A 16,315-nucleotide genomic window follows, 5' to 3' on the forward strand; every position below is an offset into this window, starting at 1 on the left:
AATGACATTTACTTGAAGTTTAAGAAAGTTTTATTTACAAAATATATATTAAAAAAAACAATGCAGAAACATCTTGCATCACGTGTCTTGAAATTAGCATCACCAAAATAATAAGTGAATAAATAATGCAGGTGATGCAAAAGGCTAACCAAATGACCACACCTGAACATTTTCTTATGATTTCCATAGAAAAAGGAAGTTTTCGTGATTTAGCAGACACTTGTAACCCTCAATGCCCCAAATGATGCCAAAACAGCCCCTGGTGTTAACAGCAGTGTATTTTACTCATGTTTGTGTGGCTCCCATTCAAGAGTTAAACGATGCTCTAAGATGACAGTTCTGAATGTCACATGGAAATAACAAGTACATAACAATAACAGAGCAAACATTAAAAAAACAGTGTGTAGGGTTTATGAGGATCTATTGGCAGAATATTGAATGTAATATTACTAAGTGTGTTTTCATTATTGTATAATCGCCTGAAAATAAGAAATGTTGTGTTTTGTCACGTCTTCAACCTCACCACTAGATGTCACCAGATCCTACACACTGGTCCTTTAATATTAGGGGCTTAACAGAATGAATTGCAGATCCCCATCAGTCATTTTGGCTTTTGTTCAAGTGTTTCAAAGACCGTAACTACACATTTAAAGTACAACGTGGCCTTACTTGTACTTCGAGGACAAATGCAGTCCCCTAGAAGCCTTGCACAGGTTAAGACCAAGGTGAAAGTCCATGAAGGAGCAGTTTAAATGAAGAAAGCTTCATTAAAAGTAACTGACATATAAGACAAGTGAAGCCAAATATCACATATTCTTGGTCGCTGATCAGTTTTCTGTGCTCTTGTGGCGTTGTTACTGTTATTTAATTTACCTTTATGTAAATAGCCCAGTGCATTCTGTAAATTACAACTTGTAATTTTTGTAAATATCACACTTAAGTATTTTTTCTTCATGATCATTCTGTTTGTATATTGTAAACTTTAAATATAACAGCTGCTATTTTGTCTTAGTGCGTTGTTTTATATCTATGACCTTTTCTAAATTTTGTAGCCTTTGTATTATTCCTATTTTAATAAACAAGTTGACATTACATTCAGCTATATTCTGAAGCTCAGTTTCTTTCTCTGGGCTTTCTGTTTTCCAATGTGTAATATGTTTAAAAGAATAAGCCAGCAGCCCTCACTTAGAATGTGTGCACAACTTTGGCAGTTTACTCCTTGTATCACTCAGAGCTGCAAATTCTAGTGCCTCATAACTCTTCCTAAGTGGCTGAAAGCAGCAGGGGTCATCAACACAACCACTGAAGGAGATGAATAATTACATGTCTTAAGAAACATTTGGATTGCAAATTCGGACATCTCATGCTTAAGTTAAGCACAATGGAACTTGGATAAGCTTTTCAGCAGCTCTGAAACTTTTGGTTGCTCAATATGAGATTAGATAGACTTCATGCTCCAAATGTAAGACTCATTTTTGTGTCAAATTGTTGTACTGAGGCTAAAACTGTTGGGAGTTTTTGATAAACCGTGGCGCAGGAAGTGCTTAGATTTTTTACTTGGGTAAAGGAAGCAATACAACAAAATAAAAGTACTTCATCACAAGTAAAAGTCCTTAATGGTTGTTAAGGACTTAGTGGTTGTTCTGCAGAAGTATGGGCCCTGTGTTGATACTGTTATATATGACATTATTGCTAAAACTGATGCATCAGTGCTTAAGTAGTGTTTTATTGTTGTAGATGTTTGATTTGGAGCTAGTTTTAACGAGACGGTCAGGTATTTAAGTCCAATGTTTCCTAATGGTTGGCACCCACTGAAAGGTCACATGATGAATGTGAGAGCTCGTAAGATGATTGATGGGGTAAGACAAAAGAAAAAAGAAAGCTGCACAAATCTGGATTCATTGTTTGCACTTGTCTCTAATCTTTGCTTTTCTTGTGAAATATTAGATGATGTCTTGGAGCTTCAGACAGCTGCAAAACAATGTGAAGCGTGATGGAGGTTCAAAAGACAAAAAGGTAGGGAGCCACTGGTTTAATCCAGAACAATGCAGATTATTTTAAAATTTTATCATATGTTTTTTATGTAAAATCTTAATCTGTAAAGTAACTGGTACCTATTGCTGTCAAATACATGTAGTGAAGTAAAAAGTGCAATATTTGCCTCTCAAATGTAGTGAAGTGGAAATACATAGTAGCGTAAAATGGAAATATTTAAGGATCGTTCTTAACAACAGCACCAGGCTCTGAGGAGAAAGTTATGTCCCCATTTCAACAGCTGAACTAAAGCTACTTAAAAGGCTTACAGATGATTCGCATTTGCAGTAGAAACCACAACACAAACCTACACTGTCACGTGGAGATGTAATTTACCTATCTGGCTTCATAGCGTTAAATTCCGGCAGGTCATTTTTGACAGTGGGCCACTTCCACGCTGTTGGCCGAGCTGTTTGCCGTCTGATCCCAACCTTTCCCCCAGTGACCAATTATCAAAAAAGTCTGAGTCTTACTGTCTCCTCACTGTAGTAAAGGGATATAAAGGAACTCAATGCCTCTGCCCTGTTGCAGTCATAAAAACTGATACCAAGCGGAGCAGATATCAGGTCATGTTTAGACTTTTTGAAGCTATGCGTTTATAGATTTTCCCACTGGCCTCTCCTGGAAAGAAATCTTGGAGGAACGCCTGAACCTCCTTCCGCACTCAAACAGACAGCAAGCCCAAGACTATATAAAAGAGATAACATCCATATTATCCAGTGGCAACCTGAAATGATCCATGGAGCTATGATTTATGCTACATAGTATATTACTGACCAGAGAATGCAGTTAAAGTTATGCTCAAATATAGTTTCTCTTTTTATATTCTCTGTTAAAAGTACCCTCTAAAATCTGCACCCTTTCAAGCAGAAGCTGTGTTTATTGGCTTAATCCCGCCTTGGTGTAGAAACTCTGATCATCACTTCTCAAAAAAACGTATTACCATCTTATTATTGCGGCTTTCTTCAGCAGCGGTCAGTTAAGTGGATTAATATAAGATCCATTGGTATTGTTTGATGAAACCAGCAACAAATTATAAGAAGAACTTTGAATCTAGAATAACACTCAACAAATTAATTTCTGTGTTGCCACCATTTAATGGCAATTCAAGACGACTTATTCAAGGAAAAGTGATGAGTGAAGCTGCAGCGCATTTGAAAAAAAGAGAAGCTTGTAAGGCCTGTCCTCTGTCGCCCTCTGCTGGTTAAAATGTGTCCCTCCAGTCTGGAAATTGACCCAGTGAGAAACACATTTTCAACTCTCTATGAAACAGTGGTGTCAGAGCTGCAACCGCACATTTAGTCCAGGCAGCGATGTGGATTCACATCCCAGGGCTGCTGGGTAAAGAGAAACCTGTCGTCTGTTTGAAACTGGCTCCAAGTAAAAGAAATCCCCTGCTGGCTCCAGCACTGAGTCACAGGGTGGTCTGTTCTTATTGTCTCAGTTGCCAAAGGGAGGGATGTCCTTGCATCTGTATGATAGTGGATCACAGGGAAAGTGAACCTGTCTCTGTGGAGGTCCAGTGGAGTCTTGTCTGTCATGGTCTGGCCCATCATGCTGTTAGGCTGATGGAGGAACGAGGGTGGCACTGAGATGGATGTGAGATCTTCAGAAATTCCCACACCTGGACATCAGAGTGAAGGAATGACATAATGAGTTTTCTTTCTAGAACTTCTACAGATTACACTCACTTTAAGAGTCAATTTAGGATGAAAAGTCTATTCTAGAAATGAAGATTAAGACACGTTTTCAAGACACTTACTCTCACGGCTAAATATGGCAATACATTTGTGATTAGTTGCATGTATTTCATGCAATTCATTTCCTGCTCATTATTTTTTCATTATTTCATCTTAAGTATTTCACGCTGTTGCATATAGGGCAGAAATGGCTCATCAGAGACAAGGATTTAGTTTTTTAAGTTAACTTTATTTGTGTGAAATCTTTAACATCTCCACCGGCTGCAGGATCTTACCTGTTTCTGTTGGGTAAAAGTAGCCATTCTGCAACTTCCTGGCAACTGTGTTGAATGCAGGGGACGCATCTGAGTTTTCACAGTAGACTCTCGACACTCCTGTCGCCTTCGAATCAACACAGTCCAAACATTTTACTTGTAATATTTAAAGTTAAAAAAAGCATCTTTAGAGTTTAAGTGTCAAAAACTAATCTGCTTCATCAGGACTGTGTGGTTGCAGTTTGATCAGATTTGATTAACAGTGATCAAAAAACCGACGAGCTGCTGTCAGATTTTAATTAAAATGTTGCTGAATCCTGATTGGTGCATGGAAATATGTGACATCACTTATTTCATTGTCCATGTCTAACCAGTGAGAGGATCGTACAGAACAAAGAAATGTAGAAATCTCTCACGTTAAACAATCATAACCGCTCTGTTGCTCAGAGTAAGATGCTGATTCAGAGAGAAAACAAGGTGTTTTCAGGGTCTTTAAAGTCTGTCTCACAAAGTGCTGACTCCCACTGTACCTGTTGAGACGTGAAGCTGTGCGGCACTGATGAACTCACAGGAACAACAGCTCTTTGCCTTTGCAGGTCTGCAGGTGTTATGAAGAAACACACTTTGTCAAGCAGTTGTGAGGTGAGAATGGAGGTGTGCTGAGGGGCATCCCATTGTTATCCACTTCAATTCCCTCTGTTACGGCTGAACTGTAGCACTGTGCATAATCTTTCTAGGACTTGAGACCACCGAAATCCAAGTAAGTACATTTACACACACACAAACACACACAGTTGTATTTCCATCACTTATAGGGACATTTCATAGACTTATATTCCTTTCCTGAAGATGTACCCTAACCAAAGCCATAACCAACTACTTGTCTAATCCTTAGGGAAGGTGAGCGCCGACACTGCAAGCATGTAAACAGATATATGTCCCCACAGTGTGAGCAATAACACACACACTTACTCTGTGTGCTACTCCTCTGTTTGGCTTCCCTCCTCCATTTGGCCCGTCTGTTTGAAAACCAAACCTTTGAGGGACAGACATTTGTCTCAAGAGCAGGAAGATTAAACATGTGACTCTGAGTGAGCATTTTTGTGATTAAAACTGATGAGCCTACCTTGATGGTGTCCTCGGGAAGTTTGATCTCAGCCGACAGTTTCTCTCTCGTGTACATATCCGCGTACTGGCAGTGAGAGAATTCTGATCCAGGAGATAGAAGCATGTATTTAAGTGCTTTTCTGAGTGGAAAATGCAGTGTTTGAGACATGCACAGATGCATTTTTGAGGACTTAAAGCACACCTTGCTCGAGTGCTGTGCTCTGCTCCAGGGTGAAGGTGGTGCGGTTTCTGTGCTGGACACCTTTAGGTTTCTGGTCATTGCTGCACACTGTCTCACACATCTTTGTCTCATTCACTTCTTCTTGAATCAAAGAATCAAAACCTGCACATGGCATGCACACACACACATACACGTTACATCAGCTTGCCCTTGTGGTTAGGTTAGGTGGTTAGACCTTCTTAAACTCATCACTCTGTGTACAGTAAATGTACAGTAAATTTATTGCATGAGGGGAAATTACCAGGCTTAAATATTTAATTTGGTATCAAAATGATCAAATTAGGCTCTTTGTGGAAATGATCCACTGTGTCCCATTGTGTCCTTGCTTACGTCACAGACTGTGTGCCTTATATTAACCGTCAGTTAATCGGAGGTTCTCCAATCTTCTACTTATTTTCAGCCGTCCAACCACCTCAGGTGACTTACCCTGCTCAGTCCTGACATGCGCATTGATCTCCATGCACATCGGCCCGTGGTCCAAGTGGATCTTTCTTAAAATCCGATTGATGGACGACACCTTGCAGAACACAGTGTGCGAATCACACACACATCATCATGCTGGAACATTTTCATCCTCACGGAAACAAAATTGAATTTCAGTCTCACTTACGCTGGGAACTGTGGAAGCCTTGCATATTCGTGCTGCTGCAAGCCTTTTTCGAATCTCCCAAGCAAAAATGGTTGGATTTTCCCTTTTGCATTGGATGATTGTGGAGATGACACCGGGGGTGAGAAGCCGAGGTCTGCTCCCTCCAATGGTCTTTGGCTCCAGGAGTCCGGTGCGGCGGTAGCGGCTCAAGATCTTACTGACGCACCCGTTGGACACCTGAAATACGCAGTGGGTCCCACTTTTTAAAACTCTGTACATATAAAGTACACTTTAAAACGGACCTACAAGTGAGGATATCTTCACTGCAGGACGCTTTGGCTAACCTTAAAGTCTAAACGTGGCTATTTGTGCGTACCCGAAGTATCTTGGAGATCTGGCTTGGACGGACTCCCTCCGCGGCCAGTTCAATCATTTTCCTCCGCTTGGATTCTGGGAGAGGTCTGCCGTTGAGAAACATCCCTCCCAGCTGGTTGACACTTCCACCACCTTTTCATAACACAGCCTGTACTATTTAAATCTGTCTTAAAGAGCGCGTAATAGTCACTTGATGTTTAAAAAGAGGTGTAAATAGCTTCTTCTCTCTGAACTTATATTGCAGTTATTGTAGTTGACATCTGGACTGTGCTTATGGCACTGCCAAGTCCCAGCAGGCGCTTTAATTAGCTGTCTTAAAATCTACTAATAGCTTAAAAGTGCAGTGTAATAAAATGGTAAAATGAACCTTTACTTGGCAGATCAACGTTTGTTCCGCACATCTCTGCTCGCTCCCAGGCCTGACGATGAAATGAAACTGAGCACAAAAACAAAATAATGTTCCCAGGAAAAAAAAAAAAAAAAAGTATGTTGGGAAAGCTCACCTCCTCTGTGGAGAAAAATCAGTTGTCCAGGTGACTCCGCGTATCCGTGGTGAATGACAATGAGGGGAACGACGCCCTTCAGCAGAAATTTATAGGCCTGCAGACCTCAACATGACGTGCTGGCCTGTTACCTGAAATGTCAATATTGCCTGGAAGTGAATGCGGCCACCACAGACTAAAAATGGGCCTCACATTTGCAGGTATATGCTGCCAGAATGTCTTTACATTGGATATATAACAATATTCTAGTTTCACTCCACTTGTATTTCCGTTTGTTTCATAAGCAGCTGTCCGGTATTTAGATTCAAACACTGTGCAGAGGATGATCTCGTTACTATGCACATTTAGCAAGAGAATAAAATAGAAATAATAAAAAACGAGTCACCAAAAATGTGCTCTCTGTGTTAACTAAGTCAAATGAAATATCACCTATTAAAAAGTATAACTTGTATCATTTATTATGTTTGCACTGTCTTGTTTTGGAAGCATATTACATACAATTAGACGCTGCTTTGCTGAATTGACGGCACTTTGATCCTTGATTTCTTAGCTTTCCAACATTTCATCGGCGCCATGAAAATAAAATTCCACTTCTGGGTTCTTATTAATCGTGCCTTTATCTCGAATTTTCGGTGTACTGCATTAATTCAACATAAATCAACATAATAAGTTTGGGATTCAGACTGGTTTCCTTTTTGCGCAGCGGCCGCCCACAGTCTGTCAGATAAACCAATTTTTCAGTGCAGCACAATTCAGTCCTCAAATTCTCTGCTTCGGTGCACCTTATCCCACTAAAGTGAAGGTCCAGATTCCTTCTTTCAAAGACACTAAATGATCAACAGTGGCATATTTCCCATCCTTTAGGGGGGGAATTGTGGTCACGTGACTTGAGCATCCTTTCCCAGGTTAAGTGGCTCAGATTAAAAGGATCCCTGGCCTCTTTTCATAAAACAAACATTTGGAAATCTGCGCCAATGACGACTGCCATATGGTAAAGTGCTTTTGATAAATCATAAATCCATCACCCAGTCTCTCTTTATTACATTTTCTTTCAAAACGTGAACAAATAGACTCGTGTATGGGCGCAAGGAAAGGGCCAATTGGGGGACCTCGTTTATCCAGAAGAGGGAGGCTAAAATAACCCTCACAGATGTTCCTTGGGCAGCCAGCAGATAAAAATGCGTTGTAAACGTTTCAAAGGGAAATATTTGACGAGCAAATATTAGTCTATGTGAAAAGCCACACAAGGCTCGTCTTTTGGCCTGTTTAATGACTAATTGAATATCATTAGTTGGGTCCACACAGATCGAAGTGCCACCGAAATAAAGGCCCAGATTTTAAAATGCCATATGGCCCAAATTATACATTAACCATGAGCTACAGGACAATAATACTCTCTGTGTACAATCAGCCTGGTTAGATAGAGGACAGTCATTTTTGGACACCATCATCTCCTTGCCAACCAAGACAAAGGACAAATGAGGCAAGCTTTTTTATTTATTACCAGAGAGTTGATATGGTCATTGATTTATAGTACTTTATTGCACGTTCAGTGTGTGCCAAACGAGGTTAATTAAAGGTCTTAGGTTGTGTTGTTGAAACAGTACCGCATATTCGTGGTGCGTAAATTCTAATCTGGGCTCGCCAAAGGAGGGAGCGGGAGTTTAAGTGGCTAAATCGTGCCACAAAATAAGTCTACATTGTAGTAACACACCACCTGCGTTTGTCTTGTGCATAAAACGCGTATATCAGTGCTTTAGTGCGTCTTGAAACGTTGAGAAATGGGAATAATTCATTCGCGTAAAAAGGTTGCCAAAACCTCTCCAAAGCGCACCGACGTGCCGTGTGCGCAACGGAGCTGCCTCCGTGGTGGCTTGTGCAGCAATTTTCTTCACCTTGTTACGAGATGTATGTATCGTTCATGTTTTTGGTTTTGATTTTTACTTTGGTGCATGTTTTTATTTTCATTCTGTGAACGCAAACGCTTGTTTTATCCCGTTATTATGAACAGATGTACCCGTTTATTTTCATATCCGCGGCCAAATGTGTCGATTTAAGCAGAAGGCAGCAACAGAAAGTCTTAACATCTTAACATGCCATTCAACTTTAGGATTAGATAAAGTCTTAAATGCTTTGTTTTTGAAACAAGCAAAATTGTGTGTCCCAGCGGTTATTGGTAATTTTCCACTCATTTCATTTTCAAAATTGGATAACTGGCGTGTTAATTATACATTTTATGTAGTCCAGGTTAAAGTACTTGTGTTTACAATAGTTGTTTTAGTTCCATGTCACCAAACCTTCCACTATCGTCTTAAACCAATTACATTACTAATATTTTATTTTTATTTTTTTGGAGACAATTATTTTATTATGTTCCTTTTATTTTAACACAGTCTTAAAATCGTGTCGTTCATCATATCTTGTCACAACGCAGCTGAAATGTATGCATAAAGGCGGAGATCCTCTGTCTCTTGATTCTGATCCAAATGTCTAAGTTTTAGGTGAGAATTTGCGTCACTGCTTTGAGAACAGCAGCCTATTCGCTGCTCACTGCAACTCAGACACGCAGAAAAAATAACGTTAAATAGGCCAAATTACATCAGATGCCAAACAGACCGTCGATATTCCTGCTTTGCTGGTGAAGAAGATTTAGTCGTTGACAAGTGTTGATTTGTTATAACAAAACATAACATATCCGTATGGAATCTACTGTAGCCATAAGCTCCAACAGTTGCCCTTCATGATGAGGTCCCACTGGAAAATAGAACAATTAGTGCGCCTTTTCTCAACTTAACAGAGATGGAGCGGTCTTATGATGCGCATTAGCCAACAGTACTACAAAGAGTTTATTGCAAATCCAAGTTAATCTTTGCCTGAAGCTCAAAAAGGCAGGGAAGCTTAGAGCGTCTTGCAAGTACAGATTCACTCCAACAGGATCACTGCGCGCAATTTTAATACAACGAAGTGAAGGTCATTATTAGCGTGCATGCGCTTTGGTGTCATGGTCATGCACGATTATCCTTCATGTTTAGTTTTCATTATGGGTATGAAAACTTTTCCTGCATTTATTTTCGTATAAATGTAGCTATGAGTGCTCTTACCCAATCACTTCCAATGTGAATAACGCGCTTTTAAATCGAACATTTTTTCATTATTGTCTACAATATGATCGCGTATTCATAATTTATCATGTAACCCACCCTTTTCCCCTTTCTTCCTTTTCCTCCACAGGTATTATGATGCACTTCTAAATTAGTGTTTTATATTTATAGAAATAATAATAAAAATAGCTAGAGACAAGCAAAAAATGACGATGTTCTGATATCTGGCAGCATGCTTGAATTGCCCAAGTTTAATGCATATCAATATGATATAATAATAACAAAATATGCCAGTATGATGTAATGACAAATACTTAAAGTAAGCTTAAGTGTCCATCCTGCAAGTTGAGTTGTGACACATATAAGCCACTATAATTTGTACACTCCACATATATGCATGGACAGATGTGTGGAGTGGAAGAGGGGAGGTTATTTTGGTTGGTTATTTTGTTTTTAATAAAACTTTATTTGATATATATATTTAAACATAAAAAGAGATAAGAAGAGATGTACAGTATATGAAACTATTTTGTAAAAAAGAGCTTGAGTGAAGTTAAATTGCATCTTTTCTCATGCTTTTTTTTCCACAACTCATGCTATAGTTAAATGCACAAGCAGAGATGCTGATACAAACTCTGCGTCTTGTGACAGCACCTCAACAATAGCTCTTACAGATCTCCACACAGGTCACAATTAAACAGGGCACAAGGGGCCACTGAACGGTTTCATGATGTGAAAATGAGATGAATCATATATTGTGGTCATTCCAAGTTACTCCTTTTGGGAATTACATGAGTCATGGTGCATAAAAACATCTCAAGGTATTTATCCTGCAAATATTTAAAGTCCCTTGAGCATTAATGTTCTTTTTCAGCAATGCCCTGCTTCCTACTCTCAGGGTTACTCATGTCTGCAAGCTGCCAAGTACAACTGAGCAGCAGCAGAACAGAACAAAAGACAAATGTTTTCATCAGATGCAAGCAGGGTTCAGATTTTACTTTTTTGTCTGCTGGCTATATGCCATGTGCATGTTCAGATTTTACCAGCCTCCAATAGGTTACCATTGTTTCTGAGGCTGGTGAGTGAAGCAGGTCTACCAGTCACTTGGATATTTTACTTTTTTATTTGGTTGGTGCTAATTTTGTGCCCTGCATGCAATTATCCCCGGTGTGATGATATCACCACAGCATAGATGGTGACACTATCCATTACAGATTTGTCATTATATTCAGCACTGTATCCTATTTGTCTTAACAAAGATTAAATTAACAGATTAGAGATTAAATTAACAGATTTTCTTTGTGTCCATACAACTGGTCTGCTCAACAGTGAATCAGCTGTGAAGTGGTACCTCAACATGTTACTTTGAATTAATGCATTTTCACCTTTTCCATGTGTCATCACATGTGCATGTAATGTCACATAACCTCTCAATGGGCCAACAGACCCTTTTCAACAGCAGACATTTTGACTTGTCCAGCTGGATAAGCACAGGTTTTATTAACATTAATAATGGCTCCATTCCATTAAGTGTCCCAGAAATCCATAATAGTAAGCAAGCATGCACAATACAAGGGCCCTGGAACTGGTTCACCTTAATGGGATGCATCCATTATTAATGGGATTAATTCCAAGTGTGCTTTTACAAGTCCATATGCCTGTCAGGAAAAGGGTTTATAAGTTAATTTCAAGAGGACATTGATGATTTCATTGTATTTTATGAGTAAACTGCATAACAGCTTGTGCGTGTTTGCTTGTGTGACATCCACTTAAATTTAGCCAGAAATAATATTAGATTCTAATATTAGAATCAAATAAATGAAACAGAAGTCTATTTTGTTTATATCAGTTCTATCTCGAAATGTTGTGAACAAAGTCATGGTACTGCAGGGCCAGAATGAGGAGGAAACAATATGCAGGAGAATGAGGTGAACTTATTTTCTTTAAAGTAAAACACAGTTAGAGTTGGAATTATTCAATGCAGCTTTTTTTTTTTTTTTTTTTTAAACATATTTTTCTGTTATACTTCATTTGTCATTTTCTCCGGTCGTTGTATGAGATTCAGATCAAAATTTGAAGAATTTCCGACACCCAGTGAAGGCAGCATTAGCTGGGTTAACACTGTGCTGACGTGTCGTAGCTCTTGCTCCGGAAGACTTCGCCAGTGCGGTCAAGCAGCAGCTCCATTCGCTCCCATTCATTCTGCTCCACACACCCGGAAATGTTTTGACGTGTGTGCATGCATGGCAAAGTGTGTTTCCGGTATAACGTGTGTGTTGATCGGTGTTCAGCCTTTTTCTCTTGGCTTTCAGTAGAACAGTCACTGACTTCAGAGTCCCGGCTCCCTTACCTGGTCACCCCTTAACGGCGTTATATCTCAAACCGGTGGACATGGCATCTGTTTCGGCACCATCTCAGACAGCCCCTTCTCCGGCTGCTCCTCTGCAAAGAGGAATTGTGAAAATGGTAGGAATTCTAACACATGAATATGTGAGCTCACTACGTGAGTCTAGGGATTCGGCTAGTTAGCTTAGTGAGCCAGTGGCTAACGAGAAGAAACGTTAAACTAACTGTCCGTTGCCATACAACTTTAACTGAACTTACTTGACGATATAAATTGCAAATGTCTGTTGAAGGCCAGTGTTGGCATGGTTTTTACTGACATGTAAAAATTGTCACTGACGTTTAGCTCACCTGGCTGTAGCAGCATGTCAGCTAACATTAGCTGGTTTGCTACTAAAATTGCTAGCCTGCTAATAAACTGAAGCCATCTGATTTTAGCACATGTTTGCTATCTTGCTAACTGATTGTAAGTAACGTTAACTTAGTATAATGACAGATATGAAGCTGTCAAAGGTCTATTGTGACGAGACAGGCTTGATATAAATGTACTAACCGCCAAGCTGTCTGGAAACTAATGCCGTTTAATAAGTTAACTTGTTAGCTGTAACGTTAACAGATGTTTAGTTTCCCAGCTAACGACTAGCTAACTGTTAGCAAACTAACGTTAGCGTACATTGTCCAGCAAGTGTTGACTTGTATGAAGAAAGTTCGTGGTCAGCTAAACACAAAGTTGACATCGTTTGCGTAGATTGAACTAGTTTAAATTGTCGGCCGCTTGCACATTAGGACTTGCCAAGTATCATCAAGCTGAAACGCGTCGTCCCCATGTCGTTTCATTTTTTATCGCTCTCAGCGTTTCCGAGAAATGGCATTGTGTCATATTTCAGCGGTTGAAGCACCCGTTATTAACGTAAGGAAGTCCAAACCCTGTAGCAGCCAAGCTGGTTAACGTGTTCCGACCCTTCAAGTTACAGGCAGATCATTTCCTCAGCGTGCTGTTTTAAACTAACCACGGGGCAACTGACACGTAGCTACAGCTTTCTTGCCCCTATAATCTCCCATTCATCTTGGTTGTGTGTAGTCTCTGTTCGTCCACCCTCACCTTCTTTGAATTAAGATTTGGCCTTGCACTTTGTTCAAACGGCAAGTTAACCTCTGGGTTACCCATCGAGATAAAGTTAGCATATTTTCTCAAAGTTTGACCTGTGGAAGGTGTCTGCATTAGATCCACACTCTTCTGCATGAAGCAAACAAATAAACTGTATGAAACAGAGTTATCTTGTTGTATGTTATTTAGATGAGAGGATTAGTTGGGAAAGTTGCATGTCACTCATGCTCCTCATCAGCATGTACTGTATCACAGAGAGCAACACATAATTACACTGCGTTTGAATAAGAGCTGTTTTTAGATCTGTGGTGACGACTGTAAACAGGTAAGCGCCGGTGTCCTCCTCTGAGAATGAAATATGTGAGTAGGTTGCACTCTTGTGGGTTTATTATCAGAGGAATTGAGTGTTTTGTGAAGGCATAATTATATCATCTCTTAGTGATGATATAATTATTCATTTCACATTAACTCTTAACTTTGACTAGGTCTGTGTTATGATTGTCTTTGGTTTATTATGCACATGGTATACTTGATTTAGTCAAATAGTAGAATCTGTATTACTGGCCCTCATCTCATACAGTCAACTCTGGGTCTTGAGAAAGCAGACCAGGGGATCAAGCAAAACCTTGTAATACGCTACAAAGTGGAACTTGGCCCTTTTGTAAACCGACAGGGAGGGTACTGCCTCTTTGCCTCTTTTTTTCCACGCCTTGTTGGTGTATAAAAACTGCAAATACCCCCCTGCTTAGCCTTTACTTGGAGGAGTCAGATTGTGCGGGAACAATTTGATGAAAGACTTTATCTTGCCCACATCTTAGATCAACAGCCTGCAGTGATGCTCCCCACAGACACACCGTTGAGTCCGCAGATAAAGGCTGTTTGCTCAGATTCGTGTAAATGCCGTGGTTGTCAAACCCAAGAGTAGTTATCTTTTTTTTTTTTTTTTTTTTTGTACTTAGCTACGTTATCAGATACCGTGATCTCACCTTACGTTTGAGTGACAGCCTGTCACCATGGAGATATGCAGTTTGAAGTTGCTTTTCAGCTCTGTAATAGTTTTACAGGCTCCTGTAACACCTTTTAAAAGTTTGCTTACTTATAGCTGCTGTTATTATGTATATATAGGTATTAAATATGATTTGGTAAATGATATGCTTCCACACAATGGCCATGACCTTGATGAAAACGCTTAGTTCGTTATTTGCCTACCTACTGTACTTGTTTATGTGATACCAGTTTCAAATAAACCCTGCATGACCCGCCCATTGTGCTTAACCGACTGACACTTGCTGCAAAGCAAATAACAAATACAATGGTTTACTGAATACACCACAGCACATGCACTGTCTGAGAGGAAATAGAAATTGAAAGCCACCAGTAATTTCTTCATTCCACTCAGGTGACTGAAGTGTCTGCTATTTGTTCCTGCTCTTTGTGGCCTGTGAATTCCACAGTATTTTGTTTGTTGAATAGATAAATGTTGAATAAATGTTTGATGATATTATCTGCATTGGTGGTTGCTGACTTGATTTAGTCCTGTCAAATTGACGGCCTTTACTGTCATCTCTCCAGGTCTTGTCGGGCTGTGCCATCATTGTTCGGGGCCAGCCTCGAGGTGGGCCCCCCCCGGAGCGTCAGATCAATCTCAGTAATATCCGAGCTGGAGCCATGGCCCGCCGAGCTGCTCAGGGCCAGCCCGACACCAAGGACACCCCTGATGAGGTGAGCATCTCTATCCCATTGTGTTTGTTTATATTTGTGTTTGGCAAAGGCAGAACAAGGTCCTGCTCAGTATCCCTTCAGCACACACAATGATATTCCTATTTGAGGGCTGAATGCTGATTTGTGCATCTTTGTTTTTACTGTCTCGAGATTGATGTGGAGTTTTTGTCACATGGCTTTGCTCTGCTCATTTCCATCAAGTAGCTGTAACATAATTGTTCATGAATTGGTATTCAAACCGTGTCTGATTGTATAAATAATAATGCAACCTCGAGGTAAACATGTCTATTTTCAGTTGAACTTGAGGCTTTAAGATACCGCTGGTGTAATTTGACATTTTCTTATCGCACCTTTGAAAAGTCCATCAATTCATTTATCCAGCCAGATGTTACTCCTGTCTGCTCTGCTGCCTGTTTTTAAAGAAAATCTATTCATATCTGAAGTTTACAATGTAAAAATGTCTGCTCTTTAATTTTGAATACCTTTCCAACTTGGCCTTGACAGACGGTCAGGCCTTTCTTCTTTCATCAGATAAAAAAAGATGGAAAAATCCATTTAAATCAGTGTTCAGAGATAGTTTGCTTTGACCAAGATAATAGCATGTTGAAAAGCATGTTTATTGCAGTTTTTGCTAACATTATAATCACGCTGCTAGTTATTGTTTAGTGGGTACTATTTTCACTTCACTACTGTGCACTGGTATGTGTGTCTGGTGCCTGTGAAGAGACAAAAGGAAACAACTTGCAGGGGGACCACCAACTGTGATCAGAGTGTAATTTAGTCAGAAAATAATACAAGAAATAAATTAATGTTCCTGTATTGCAGCCATGGGCCTTTCAAGCCAGAGAGTTCCTGCGGAAGAAACTAATCGGCAAAGAAGTGTGCTTCACTGTGGAAATCAAGACTGCTTTGGGCAGGGAGTACGGCATGGTGTACCTGGGGAGAGGTGAGTCAAAAACTGGTCTGAAAAATGTCCACATACAGCATGTATTTGGAAAAACACTCACGCCATCAATGTTTCTTTTCCCTTTATTTTCCAGCACTGTATTTTGACCTGTGATGTGGAAATCGAACAGTTACAGTTATGAAATAACATAATGGGTTATGATTATGTTGTCAAAATATCATGTGTATCTAGTGTGATCAACCGATTAAGCAGCACACCTGCAAACAGTGATTTTTGTACAGTTAAATGTTCCTCTTATCCCAAATGTCAGCACTCATGATTGCCTCTTGTC

At 39.8% G+C, this 16,315-nt stretch overlaps 2 protein-coding genes across 2 annotated transcripts in view; one reads left to right on the forward strand and one right to left on the reverse strand.

The window, feature by feature from the left end:
- Positions 1-3,332: 3,332 nt before the first annotated feature.
- On the reverse strand, positions 3,333-6,701 carry LOC139350812 (paired box protein Pax-4-like). Its single transcript, XM_070992419.1, has 10 exons — positions 6,668-6,701; positions 6,302-6,432; positions 5,947-6,162; positions 5,763-5,853; positions 5,298-5,438; positions 5,115-5,197; positions 4,961-5,024; positions 4,519-4,586; positions 4,010-4,115; positions 3,333-3,658 (listed from the first exon to the last, which is right to left on the reverse strand). The coding sequence occupies exons 1-10, from the start codon at positions 6,699-6,701 to the stop codon at positions 3,333-3,335; spliced, it is 1,260 nt and encodes a 419-aa protein (XP_070848520.1).
- A 5,456-nt stretch (positions 6,702-12,157) lies between these two features.
- The window catches only part of snd1 (staphylococcal nuclease and tudor domain containing 1), a 167,314-nt gene continuing 163,156 nt past the window's right edge, over positions 12,158-16,315 (forward strand). The window contains 3 exon segments of the mRNA XM_070991570.1: positions 12,158-12,370; positions 14,928-15,077; positions 15,903-16,023. Coding sequence (XP_070847671.1) covers positions 12,296-12,370; positions 14,928-15,077; positions 15,903-16,023 — 346 coding nt within the window. The 5' untranslated portion in view covers positions 12,158-12,295.

Source organism: Chaetodon trifascialis, chromosome 22 (genome assembly GCF_039877785.1).
Source record: "Chaetodon trifascialis isolate fChaTrf1 chromosome 22, fChaTrf1.hap1, whole genome shotgun sequence".
NCBI classification, from domain to species: Eukaryota; Metazoa; Chordata; class Actinopteri; order Chaetodontiformes; family Chaetodontidae; genus Chaetodon; species Chaetodon trifascialis.